This window comes from Protopterus annectens, chromosome 17.part0, assembly GCF_019279795.1.
Source record: "Protopterus annectens isolate FY-2018-M chromosome 17.part0, PAN1.0, whole genome shotgun sequence".
NCBI classification, from domain to species: domain Eukaryota; kingdom Metazoa; phylum Chordata; order Ceratodontiformes; family Protopteridae; genus Protopterus; species Protopterus annectens.
In genome coordinates, this window is record NC_056751.1 from 95840674 (window position 1) to 95854476 (window position 13803).

At 39.5% G+C, this 13803-nt stretch overlaps 1 protein-coding gene across 1 annotated transcript in view; it reads left to right on the forward strand.

Moving 5' to 3' along the window:
* DGKQ (diacylglycerol kinase theta) overlaps nucleotides 1–13803 on the forward strand; it is a 2194335-nt gene that overhangs the window by 1300907 nt on the left and 879625 nt on the right. Inside the window, exon 9 of the mRNA XM_044059107.1 lies at nucleotides 6091–6314. Within this exon, the coding sequence (XP_043915042.1) occupies nucleotides 6091–6314 (224 nt within the window). The remainder of the gene's footprint in view (nucleotides 1–6090; nucleotides 6315–13803) is intronic.

Here is a 13803-nt window from a genome sequence, read left to right on the forward strand (position 1 = left end):
TTTTTTTTTAAATGTTCTTTGAGCAATGGGTAAAGCACCAAGCTGCGATGAGAACACTTTCTAAGCTATAGTATGCACAGTTGTAGCAGCCAAAACAAGTCAAAATGCAGCTGTTTCGTTTCAGAAAAAATATGGCAAGGCATTGCGTGAAAGACACGTCTAAATCAAAACAAACAAACCAACGGATTCACAAGACGGTACTTCATTCAAGAACCGTGCAGGTACTAAGCATGCGAAAAAGGCGGATAGCCAAACAAATGAAAAATCAGTTCACAATTGTGCCCATGAATACGGCACATTGTTCTGCAAATTAGTTTGTACTGTGTGTGAAAAAGGTAATAAATAAAGTAGCAGAAGACAAAAAAAAACAAGAAAGAAATGCAACACCTAAGTAAATCCACAGCTGTTGGTGTTCAATGACATTGACAATAAGTAAACATAGCACTTCAAAATACCGTGGGTCTAAATATTAAGGTCTCATTGTTGCTTACGCAAAAAGGTGTATGTGTCTAGAAGTAAGCAAAAATCAAGTCAGACCACAATGCAGAACCTGACAAAAATAAAACATACAAATCCTGAACGAAACTATGCAAAATGAAAATAAAAATAAAATAAGGTATGGGTCAAAGTACAGCGAAGCGCTGCAGAGGTCAGAAAAAACAATGTTTCTCAAGTTAAACATTTGTGAATTAAGGTTTAAAAACCAGACTTGAGGTTTAAGTAATGATGAAAGAAGTCTTATCTTAGCAGGTTTCTTAACTTTAAAACACAAGTCAAAGAAGTAAGGAATGGATATTATATTTGGTTGCAAGCATTACTTCATTTTATTTTATTTTTAATCATAAGATTCTGTATGAGTTGTGTTTTACCCTATGAAAAGTTGTTTGCTAAAATGTATTTTAAGGGAAACAAACAGTATTTACACTTGATTAGGTTCATGAATCTTCACTAAAACATTCTTGGTTACTTTTATCAAGTTCATGTTTCTTTTTTGAAAACTTTTTTATGTTTGACACCCTGTCTACACTAAGTGGACATTTATTTATGCTTTTAATGTAATACAACTTTAAATGTGAAGGTATGTCAGTGGGTTCAATTAAGGCAGCTGTTTATAATTTTGTAACACACACCCCTTTTTTTGGGTTTTAAATTGTGTTTGATGATTTTTTCCTTTGTCTGAAGAAGTCTTCCTACTAAGGGAGACGAAAAGCGCTTTACTTTTACATTTTCTAATAAACCTTTGGAGTTTTACACCTGCTGGTTCGGAACCCTGTGGTTTGTTTTTTGACAGTTTGTTTTTCTTCAGTTTTGGAATTGTTAGTTGTTCTCTTTCTTATTTTGTCAGGTATAAAATAATATCATCTGCAAATACAGCCAGCTTTTCTTGACTACCATACCAGTTATATCCTTGAATTTCTGAGTCCCTTATTTTCTTTGCCAATGGTTCTAAATATTATGCAGATAACAGAGGGGAAAGAGGATACCCCTCCTCTGCTCAAGTAGAAATTATCAGAGAGGACCCCCCCCTTTGATTTTTGCCTCCGATCTCTTGTAGATCCTCCTAATCAACCTTATAATTTGTAGGGAGAGTTCTATATTGTCTTGAAAGTGTTTTATTGTTTTATGACTTCCACAATCTGCCTTAGATCTGAGGAAAAGCCTTTGTCTATGTATTTCCACAGGTAGATGCTAAATGTTACCAGCTGCATCAATGGTTGTTTTTCACCTGGGATAGAGTCAGATGACAAGAAATGATGTCATTCTGTAAGCTATCCCAGCAGTATATTTGAGATATTAATTTGGGAAGTCTCTTAGTGAGAGACTGTATTCTGTATTCTGTCTTGGACCTGACAAGATCCATTCACCACGCATCTGCCTTGCTGCTCTAATTAAGTAAGTTATTAGGGGATAGTAATTCTCTTAGATACAGTCAGGAATATAGCAAAGCTTAATTTAAATGTTTTCTTTATTTATTTGAGACTGTCCTGCAATGTTGTTTTAAATATTTCCTGTGATTTTGAACTCTGATGTTCCTGTGATTATATACTGAGTATTTTCTTGTCCTTTTATTATTTATTATTAAATATATTTAAACATTTCATTGTGGCTGATCTGTCTAGAGATATTTAAGTTCTGGGAGTACTTGCGTATTTGTTTGGTGACACTGTATGGGCCACTCCTAATAGCCTTGCTCTTGGTCAAACTACCATTTGTATTAACAGTAACATTACATGGTGAGATTGGACACCCTTTATTAAGGGCCTTAAAGTAGCCTATAAGGAATGCCTGGTGGCAGTGAAAACTACCTTATAGTCTGGGAAGAAGGGGGCATAGCTAGTAAACCTGTGCTAGCCTTTCCCAGGTGTGTGTGTGTGTGTGTGTGTGTGTGTGTGTGTGTGTGTGTGTGTGTGTGTGTGTGTGTATAAATCAAACCTAAAAGAGTGCGCGTTAGCTACTTGGGCAGGGACACAAAGAACTGGTTGGACAGAGAGGGTCTGGAGGTCTTGGCTTGGCTACTCATCTGAGATCTCAACTCTATAGCTGTGCCTGTGAGGAGTCTTATTGAGGACCCTGCGAAAGAGGGAGAAACCAGACCCAGACTGACTGTGCTCTATGTGTGCTCTTAAGGGAAGTTGCACTTGATGCATAGAGCTTTATCTGGAACTATTGTGTGTATAACTTGTCATCATCCCAATGTATGTCCCCCACTGCAGTGGTGAGGAATGAAGCTCCTTGATTACGTTTCCCAGTGGTGGTGTGTCACAGTGACCATGGATGCATCCCACATCAGATGGGGGGAGCACTTCTTGGGAAAGACAGTCCAAGGCATATGGTCCCCGGAAGAGGCCAATTTACATATTAATGTCCTGGAAATGAGAGCAGTGCTCTTAGAATTGCAGGCCTTCCAAGACTGTCTCCCTTTTGGGAGAATTGCAATTCAGACAGACAATATGTCCATGGTTTGGTATATCAACAAACAAGAAAAACAGATTTTACCCCTTGTGTCGAGAAGCTGTCAGAGTTTGACGGTGGGAGATCTCATCCAGCCGATTTCTGATAGTAAGGCACATTCTGGGGAAATCCAGTGTGATAGCGAGAAGTTGAGCAGGTCCATTCTATGACCTCATGAGTGGTCTCACAACAAAAATGTAGTGGATTTGATTTTTTTATCAGTGAGGCCAGCAATGCACCAACCTATTTGCATCTTCCCTAAACAACAAGTGTAGCAGGTTCCTTGCCCTAATCCCCCAGCCAGGGGAGTCACTGAGAGATGCTGTCCTATGCAAGTGGTCCCCTGGTCTCCTTCCAGTTCCCTTAATCCCCAAATTCTTGCAGAAAGCATCCAGGTTGAAGAGCAAAGTCATCCTTATTTCCACTTACTGGCCTTGACAAATCTGGTTCCCCTTCCTTTGGCCTCATCTAATCTATCCTTCTTGGAGTTTGGATCCAATTCCAGAACTTCTGTCTCACCCAACAAGCATGATTCACCTGGATACCTCAAACCTAAAATTGACATCATGGTTTCTCCACTTCCATTAATAGCCAGACAACGTACACTTTCTTCCCCTGATTGTCATATACTTTTGTTTTCCCACAAAGCTTCCACAAGGAAGTTTTATAGAAGTAAATGGAAGAGGTTTGTTTTTCGGGTACAGCACAAATGTATTGACCCTCTTACAGCACTAGTGCATAGTGTCCTTGAAATTTAACAACAGTTTTCAATGAAGGACCCAGCTCGTCAACTGTTAGAATACAACTACCTGCCATTTCTAATTTTCATGTCAGGACTGAAAACTCCTCCTTGGCCTCATCTAAACTTTGTAAAGCCTTTTTGAGAGGTACCCTTCTTTTTAGACCCCCCTTATAAAGATCTAGCTCATCCATGGGATTTAAATGTGGCATTACAATCCTTTATTCATTCACTTTTCAAGCCAGCAGCTAAATGTGAGTTAAAATTTTGACCTGGAAAACTATATTGTGGTAGCCGTCACTTATGGTAGACTATCAGAACTTCAAGCACTGCCTTCTAAACCTATTTACTTAATATTTCATAAGAAAAAGGTTGCTTTGCAAAATAATCCTATCTTCCTTCCTAAGGTGGTGTCAGGATCAAACATCAACCAATCTATTAATTATCCCATTATTTCCAAATTTTACAAACAAGGGTGAATATATATATATATATATATATATATATATATATATATATATATATATATATATATATATATATTACACTTACTAGACTTTCAGACAATTGCATTTTTGCTTACATAGAACTAAAAATTTAGAAAAACAGATCAATTGTTTGTCTCCTCTGTGGATTCCAAATTGAGTGAGCCAGTCATAAAGTCAACCTAGGCCAGATGGCTTACTGATTGTACATCTTTTGTCTGTAACAAATTAGGCCTTTCTTTACCAAAACCTTTGAGAGCTCATTCAACCAGTTCCATGGCAACATCATCAATATTTTTATCCATGGACATATTTGTGCAGCTACTACTTGAGCTAATCCTCATACCTTTATTACTCATTACAAATTGGATTTGGTCTCGAAAAATATACCTTCCTAAAGGTGTATACTTTAGGAAGGTATATTTTCATTTTTACAACAACTGCACAAAGTGCAGTAAAGGATTTTATAAACTTTGCTTGGACATAAAATTATTCTGAAAATTATGAGCAGTGGGTCAGTAAAGTGTACAGTGTAACATGAAGAGCTAGGATTATGTGGGGTGGATTTATCAAGGTTACCCCGAGGCATTCACTATGAGTAACCTTTCTGAATGAATAGACAGCAGAAGCACTGTGGTAGGGCTGTCTATGAATTTAGAAAAGTTACCACAAGTTTTACACCTTCTGGTAGCCTGTATAAATTCTCCATGTGATTTTTAATTTTCCCCACTTAAACTCAGTGCAAAAAATATATTATCATTCTTTTTGGTAAGAGCAATGTTTCTAACTACCACATCAATAGAAACGCCCTAAGCATGCACTCATTGGTGAGAGACCTGGGCACACAGATTGACAGCAACTTTACCTTTGATCACCATGTCTCTACAGTGGTAAGAAGGGCATTATATATTGCTCATCTCATCAGTAAGGCCATTGCCTCCAGAAAAAAAGAAGTTATAACCTCCTTGTACACTTCCCTCATCAGGCCAATAATTGAATACAATGCCCCTTTTGGTGTGTAATTTTCTAGGTACCTACAGCAATTGGAGAGAGCACAAAGTTCCTCACAAGGAGAATTCAAAGTATTCAGCATCTGTCCTATGTGGATAGGCCAAATTCATTGTCACTTTACTCCATTTCATACAGACTACTCAGAGGCGATCTCTGCCTTGCATATAAGGCAATCTCTGACTCTGCTTTATTGGAAATGCTCTGCATATCCGTAAATCCAATGGCTGATGGGTTACTTGCTCTAAAGACCTTAACCTGGTATGTGACATTAGTAGAACTTGCTGGAGGGACAAGTTTGTCTCCCAGAGGTTACTGCACCTGCGGAATAGACTCCCAGTTCATGTCAAGCAAAACACCTGTTTGGCCCTCTTCAAGCGTAGTCTGAATGATTGGATGGGTAACCATAACTTCACCCTGGGTGTGCCATCTGTGTCTCTCTTGAACAGGGGCAATAGGTGCTGATCATGGAAACAAGGGCAGAACTTGTCTAGGGTTGTAAGGGGCCTAGGGCCATTAACTTAGTAACTTCTTATGATCCTATGATCCTACCATGCATTTTGCCAGTATGGCTGGCACTGGCGTACATGACAAACATACCTCACATGAACTTCCATCTAGTGAAGTTTGAAATTGTATTGAATCAGTCTTTAATCTTTTTTGGATGTTTTTTTTAATGTATATTTTAAAGATAAATTTTGAAATAAATGGCACTTAGTATTCTATTTGAGAAGCAAAATCCCTGCTGTCAAAAGGTGTGCTCTTTAGCTTTGAATTAAAACAGTTGTTTGCTTTTGAAAACTGATAAAAATTTACTTGTTTAGAGCTTTCTGTGAACTCTTAAAGTCAGTTTGTTACAGGCCCCTTCTTACAGTTGGTAAAATATCTTGTCATTTGCTCGCGTAGGAATCTGCATTAAGGGTGTACTATATACCTGATGAGCCCCAAGACTATGAGCTTCAGTCATTAACGTCAGAGGCGTTGGTACCTGATGATGTTATTAACAGGAATGGAACTACTGATGATACCAGGTCGTCGCCAGTGTTCAGAGACTCTGTCCCAGATGCATGGATTATCAAGGCAAAACCAAAAGACAGCGAAGTTGTAAAGATTTATCCAGGGTGGTTGCGGTAAGTAACTAATGGTGAAACATTTTGTTTGTTCTTTGTCTTTTTGGGGAAAAAACAGACAAAGACACAAGTATCAGACCTGTCACAGTGTGCATTAAAATGTTTTAGTACTTGATCTGCTGGAAAGTAAAATCTAAAAGGGAGAAGTGGTTATGCACACAAAAGTATAAAGAAAACCACTGATGCACACTGTGATATAGAGTGTCATACTCTGGAAGTAGCTGAGTGGTAGCTGAAAGGAAGAAATGGTTGTGCCCCCAGAAACTGAAAAGAAAGTGGAAAACTGCTGTCACATACTGTAGCTTGGTTTGTCAGGAAATAACTTTGTGGCATTTAAAACCCAGTGAAGTTCAGGTGAATTTAATAAAGTAATTGCATTGTTTCTGGAACATATAGGTCTGCATTCACAGTTACCTGTTCGGTTTCTGGATATTCACAATGTAACATTTACTCCAAATGTCTGTAAAAGGAACCAGAAAAATTCAGAGATATTTAAGCCACTGATACTTGTACTGTGTATGGGTATGTTGCCTTCTTCTTCCATCACCTTGTATATGCTGTCTTAATTTTCATTTGTAAAATGTTTCAAAGCTGATGCTTTACTGAACGTCTCTTCTTTTCTAAAAAAAAAAAAAAATGCCTTCATCTAGCTTTGTCTCGTAAGTTAACTATTTGCATTTCTTTCTAGTGATGAATCTGAAAGAAAGTCAGGTTACCTACTAGGTTACAGGCTGTGATTTCTTTTTTTCACAGGAGTATACAAAACATTCTGGTACTCACACGTTTCATTTAGGTGGGAATGTCACACGTAGTAATTATGAATGACACTGGACACAGCAATGGTGGTTATTTAGATTAAATCACTTCTGCAGTTTTTTAGTACCAATGCATCTAATTTAAACTGTTGTATTTTTAATCATTATCTTGCCTCATGTACCTTCTTTTGTGATTCCAGCAGTGTGGCTTATTTAAAACATATTATGAATGATTTTCCCAGTACAGCTACAGTGGTTCTACCACTTGTGTATTGAATAAAACGCTAGAGTAACTGCTTCAAAGATCTGGAGAAGCAGAGAGAAGCTGGAAAAGCTGCTAAGACAGGAATAGATTATGGAAAAGTGTATCTATTAAGAACCTTTTTCTGCTGCTAGTAAAGAAGAAGGCATAGAACACTGTATGTGCCATCAACAGTTGAGGTAAGGAAACAGAATGACTGACATTTAGTGAACAGTCTTGACCAATCTGTGGTTCTGAACAGGTGCTTCTGGTTAATATTTACTAAGGGGGTAGTACATACAAGGCAGAATGATTAGGGATGAAATTGGGGCACAAGCCCACTTACAGTGGGCAGTGTGTTTAAATAACTGTGCAAAATAAAGGCTGGGCAGAGGGATTAGATAACTTTCATCATGGATGTTAAATACCATCATGTAAATATGAACAGTGTTTGCTGGGACTCAGTCTGCTGCAGAGGTGAAAGTATCTAGGAAGTGTACAAGGTCAGTGTGTTGGCCTGTCTGCCAAGACTAGCTGAAAGAAGGTGGCAGACATTTATACAGCTGTAAGGCTGGCGTTTATGATAAAGTAGTTTACAGAATTCTTACTTAAGTACATAGAGAAGTGTGCATGAAGACATCATGGCGTAATTCAGCATAAATCTGCTCAGAGTAAATATACTGATATCTTGCCAGGATAATAAAAAATGTGGATGAGAGTAAGATGATGGTAGCAAATTAGGGAAGAGGAAATTTACTGGAGGTGCCTTCTTTGTAGTAGGCATCGGCTAAGAGCCCCTTGTTGAGAGCACTTTTCTTCAGATATCTGTAGCTCCTTCTCTTTTTACGCTTGCATGTCTGTCATTGCTCACTGTGATATCACTATACCTAGTTATTGGGGCGTGCTTGGTGCTAATGTGCCCATTTCTTTCTTGCCATGCTTGCAGCAAGTCTCAGTCCTAATGTATATCATAAGAAGGACAATTCATTATCCCATTCTTCACAGTCATTTAATATCTTTTGGGTTAATGCCTTTCTAAACTGGCTTGCCATGTGACTAAGATTTTAGGATAGCAGTACATACCTGCTACGATTGCTTGACTAATTTGTCTGTCACTGTTCAGCAGATGGGAAGAATCCAACTCCCAGGCAGATTTAATCTGCCTTTCATTTTTTGTCTAGTTGTCTGTGAAAACAAAGGTGTTGACTCTGCTACTTGTTCAGCAACTTCGGCCTTAATATGCCTGTCTTCTTTATTCAGTGCTGGCCTGATTCATTTATTTGTCAAGGTACACTCATGCTATTTATGCCTGTATACCTGTTTTGCCAGATGTTCTTTGTGTTTCACTGTTGCAGTCATCACCTATGGGTTATCCCTGCTGTGGTAGCCCTTAGCCGGCCCGAATACCAGAGTCATGTTTTTCTGCATCGGCTGCTGTCACTTGCTGAGTGACGTTAGGTCATCAGTGCTGTAAAGCAAGGCAGTCGACGCCATTACATCACTCTTTCTTGCTGTGGTGCCCATACCAGAAGCAGTTCGCAAGTGTGCTGGTTGGTCGCTACCAGAGTTTGAATTACAGCTGAAAACATCTAAAGCTAAGTACCCCATTGGGGATCCTTTTTACTTGCACTAACTGATGTCCGAAAAAGTTAACAATTGTCTCACCTGTGGAAAGCAGATCCCACACCGAGACTTCCATTCATATTGCGTCACTTGTTTAGGCCCAGACCACGACGTCCCCCATTACCCTCTTTAACATGAGAAGCATTTGTCGTAGAGCTGTTATTGTAGCCAGGTATTTTTGTCTTCTGTCTTCACATTCTGAAATGGCATCCGTCAGCCAACAATCTGTAGACATTCTGAAAAAATGTAAAGATAAAGATAGAGACAGACCACACAAGGCTAAGCCTTCCGACGACTCTACCGCTAAGCAGGTCATCAATTCTCCGGAATTCATTGAGGCATCTTTGCAGCCCCTGATGCCCGATACAATATCTTTGCAGGCCTCTACTGAGACCTTTTGGAGTCCAGTATGCTGCAGAAGTCTTCTTCATCTTCCGAGCCTTTGGTTGTCTCTGCCTCGGTTGGGTTCGGAGCCTCAACGCAGGCACCGTCTTCCAAGGAAGCCTTTCACACTACTGACTCTAGACAAAAAACAACGTCTTCTCATCCAACTACCGTTTCTCTCAGACCAATGGATACTGTTAGGCCTAGAAGCAAGGCCACTCTTAGGAAATCTACCTCTAGCCACCATCTTACTCCTGTTCAACCACCCCAAGCCCAAATGCTTAAAATGGCAGAGGATCTTATCTCCCTTATCAGGGGAAGTCAGACCACAACTTCTAAAAGGAAAAGAGACCCTTCTCCTGAAATACTGACAGAACAGGATTCTGAGGAATATAATTATTCAGATTTTGAAGAGGAACAACAACCTCTGACTGCTTATGAGGATTCAGATGCAAAGGAATCCTTTCCTTCTGCCTCCCCACCAGAAGATCTTTCCTTTGGAAAAACCCTTCACACCCTCAAGGAACACTTCCACTGGGAATCCCAGGACTTCCCTCAGTCTAAGAAAAGACTGAGAGAATTTCTATATCTGCTCCAGCACAGACCTTTGGCCATCCCCCCTATCTTAGAGGTGGTGAATGATGTCTTCCATGAATTCAGCTTAGCTCCTGATGCCCTCCCACCTGCTCCCAGTAAACCTGACAGGTATTACAGAGTACCGGATTCTCAGAAATAACTTTACAGAAATCCTGCTACAGACCCAGAGGTCATTACATAGGGACCAAAAGGAGCTAAGGCTAGTTCTGCAAAGAATCCTGTTCCGTCTGACAAGGATTCCAGAGCTCTGTCAGAAGGGGTAAAAAAGTGTACACCTCAGCAACCTTGGCTATCAGAGCACTCAACTGTCAGTTCCACATGTTAAAATATCAACAACACACTTTGGAACTATTAAAGCAAAAGATTTCAACCTTTCCTGACTGTGTCAATTTGAAAAAGTTAGCAGATTTGTTGCAATCTACTTGTCAAGTGGCCAAACACTCATTACACTGTGGATATGATGCCCTAGAAGCCTCAAGCAGGGCAGCAATGTCAGGATCTGTCATTAAGAGACATGCATGGTTGAAGGAACAACCTCTCCCTGATCATGCCAAGTCTAAATTAATTGATGCACCCTTGGATAAGGACTGCTTGTTTGGAGTAAAAGCAGAAGAGGTGCTTCAAAAGATGGAAGACAAAGCAAAATCTATGCAAACAGTAAAATATTTATTTCAGGTACAACCTCCTAGGTACAGCAGGAATTTTCCCTCAAAGCACTGGTCCTTTACTGCACCTAGCAGACAGGGGCAAGGTAAGCCCCACAGGGACAGACCACCCAGACTCCTATCCCAGGGACAGTAGAGAACTATCTGGACCATACTAAATCCTTCAGGAAAACAGATCAACTACTTGTCAGCTTTGCCCCAGGGGCAGAGGGGAAGCCCATTTCCAAGCAAACCATTTCCAAATGGATATCACACCGTATCCATTTCTGCTACAGATTACATGGGAAACCACACCCAAGTCTATTTGTACCCATTCCACTAGGGCAGCCTCCACTTCTACAGCATTCCTCAGAGGAGTTCCCACCAGGGACATCTTGGAAGCTGCCACCTGGACTTCTGTCCATACCTTTACCAAGCATTACCACTTACCTCTATTTTCTAAGGCTAGGGCAGGGTTTGCCTCTGCAATTCTGCAGGGCATGCTGACCCATGCCTAGGTCTCTTACTAATCCTTGCACCCCTCTCCTCAGCTTTGGGAATCCTCCTACAGGTGATGACTGCAACAGTGAAACACGAAGAACATAGTACAGTTGTGTACACTTACCATAAATGTAGATGTTCAAGTGTATTCACTGTTGCAGTCCTGGTTTCCCTTCCTCCTTCCCCCTTATAGCTTCTTTCCTTAGGGAGACATAAGCTTCTAATGGTGGCTTTTAGCCATCTGGACCACTTTACCATATTTACTTGGGCTTCTGACTGGTTAGGGCAAGAAAAACTGATGTAATGGCGTCAGGTGCCTTGCTTTATAGCACTGATGACCTGACATCAGTCAGCAAGCAACAGCAGCTGACACAGAAAATCATTGACTCTGTATCCAGGCCAAGGGCTACCACAGCAGGGATAACCCACAGGTGATGACTGCAACAGTGAATACACCCGAACATCTACATTTATGGTAACTGTACACAACTGTACTTTATAGGCTTTTAGCTTACTGAACAGCAGTACATGAAGGAGGGATCCTTCATCTCCAGCTGTAGTCTTTCTAACTTTTCTGTAAAACAGTACCTTTCACCTCAGGGTCTCCAAGGTTTCTATAAATACCTGTTTCAGTCTTAGGTTTTGTAATTGAAAAAAAGTAACACTAACCTTTGCAGACTATCAGTACTTCAGACTTTGGAAACTGTTTTCTTAGTAAGACTCACATTAGCCAGGCAAATTTCTAAACTGTACATATTGATGTTTAAGGGGGCAGTGTGTCATTAACAATAAATCACTTCTTCATGCATAATGTAATTTCTGTGGTCTCTAAACCCGTCTCTTCAGCTGTCTGTTTTCTTTCATAAGCGACATAAGGCAGGTAAATTTGCATTGTATTGCTGTTAACATGCCACACAGATGTTAAATTGAAGAACCAAAGCCATTAGGCAAACTGATTAGCTTGTTGCTCCCTTTTGAAGGGAAAAACATGGTCAGCTAGCCTTTAAACAAACCTTTTGTGATTGAAACAGCCAATTACATTAATTTATGTTATAAAAGATAATGAGACTTACTGCAAAGGTTAGGCTACATCAGAAGCTACTACTGCAGCCTTATTTAAAAGTTTATCTGTCCAGAATATTTGTAGAGCTGCTGCTTTGGCATCTATCTATCTATCCATTCTTTACCCATTAGAAGCTTGATGTCGGGTCCAGAAATAGACCAGGGTTTGCTTTGGCTGAACTATAGAGCATGTCTAAGATCACCCACTCTTAACTGGGGCTTAGGGGTACATTGCTTGGTGCTCTCACACCCAGCTTATGATTTTTCTGCTGCAATGATCCTTACAGTGGATATAGTACAGCATTGTGAGAACACTCAACATAATAGTAGATGTTAAATATTAAGATCCATGTTCAAAAGCAGGCACCTAAACTCCCATTACCTTGATCCTACACATTTTGTGGGTTTGGTGGCTGGCTGTTTGTATTACATATTTTGTACTAGTAACAGAAATGTTATTGGTGTGTTGTTTGATTGTATTTTGACTATACTATTGATCTCTGTCAGATATACCTCTCAAGGGCCAAAACATATGGACAAATCTTAAATATTACTCTTATAAACTTAGAAAGTTGCTAGAATAAAATGTTTTATGTTAACATGAATTTCCTGAGAGATATGAAATCTGAAACTCAAATATATGTCATTATTTAGTGAATTCAGTCCTCACTAATTTGCAAGAAAACTGCAAATTTTATGAGGAACCAACCAAAAATATGAGGCAAAAATCTGGAACAGTTGAGCGGTATGCTGTCAGAAGTGCAAGCCCTGATAGTGTGAATCTGAGCAGAGTGAAAAAATAGTTGTGATTCAAATACAACAACTTCTGAAATTTACTGTTACACCTTTTGTGTTTTCTTGCAGGAATACCTATGTATACTAACTCCAAGATCATTGTTCGGGTTGGGAATTCTCTGAACTGCCATAATCTGAGAATTGATATATTTCCATTTGTGACATCCAGTTAATATCTCAGTGAACTGCCACATCCCTTACTATCCTTGGTCAGTAACTAAGGAGCTTCAGTCCTCACTACTGACTCCAGTGTGAGACTGTCACTTAAATAGGAGTAATATTTCACACTTTTCCCCTAAGAGCATAACAGGAACACATTCTGTAACTTGGGACTGGATTGTATACTTCTGTCCACCCCTAACATAACTCCTTATTATACACTTCAGAGCAATGTGTCCTAGTTTAAGACCTCTGATACACTAACACTTAAATAAATTAAATCTCAAACATCCAAACACTTCTGGGAAGCCTGACACAGATTTCCAGCTCTGTTCCTTCCCCAAAATAATAAGGTAATGCTGCTACCAATCAGAGTGTCTTCGTGACCTTTAAAGGGGGTGTCCAATTCTGAAAATTAGATATTAAAACAAATAGTTGCAAACGACCTAATCAGCCAGGCTTTCAGAGTGGCTCAGGAAGTTATCAAGGCTAGTACAGGCACTCTCAAATCACTAAAGAAAACACTGATTGACCAGCTACAATTTAAGTTAATAAACATATGTAATAATGAGCAAAATGATTAAAAGTATGGAACAGTAATTTCCAATAAACAAACAGAACTCAATCACCAGGAAAATTAAATCAATACTGTAGGACAGAAAAACTCTAACTGATGTAACTGATTAGTTATAATTTTCTGTCTGACTAAAGAACACTGTCCCTGTTCT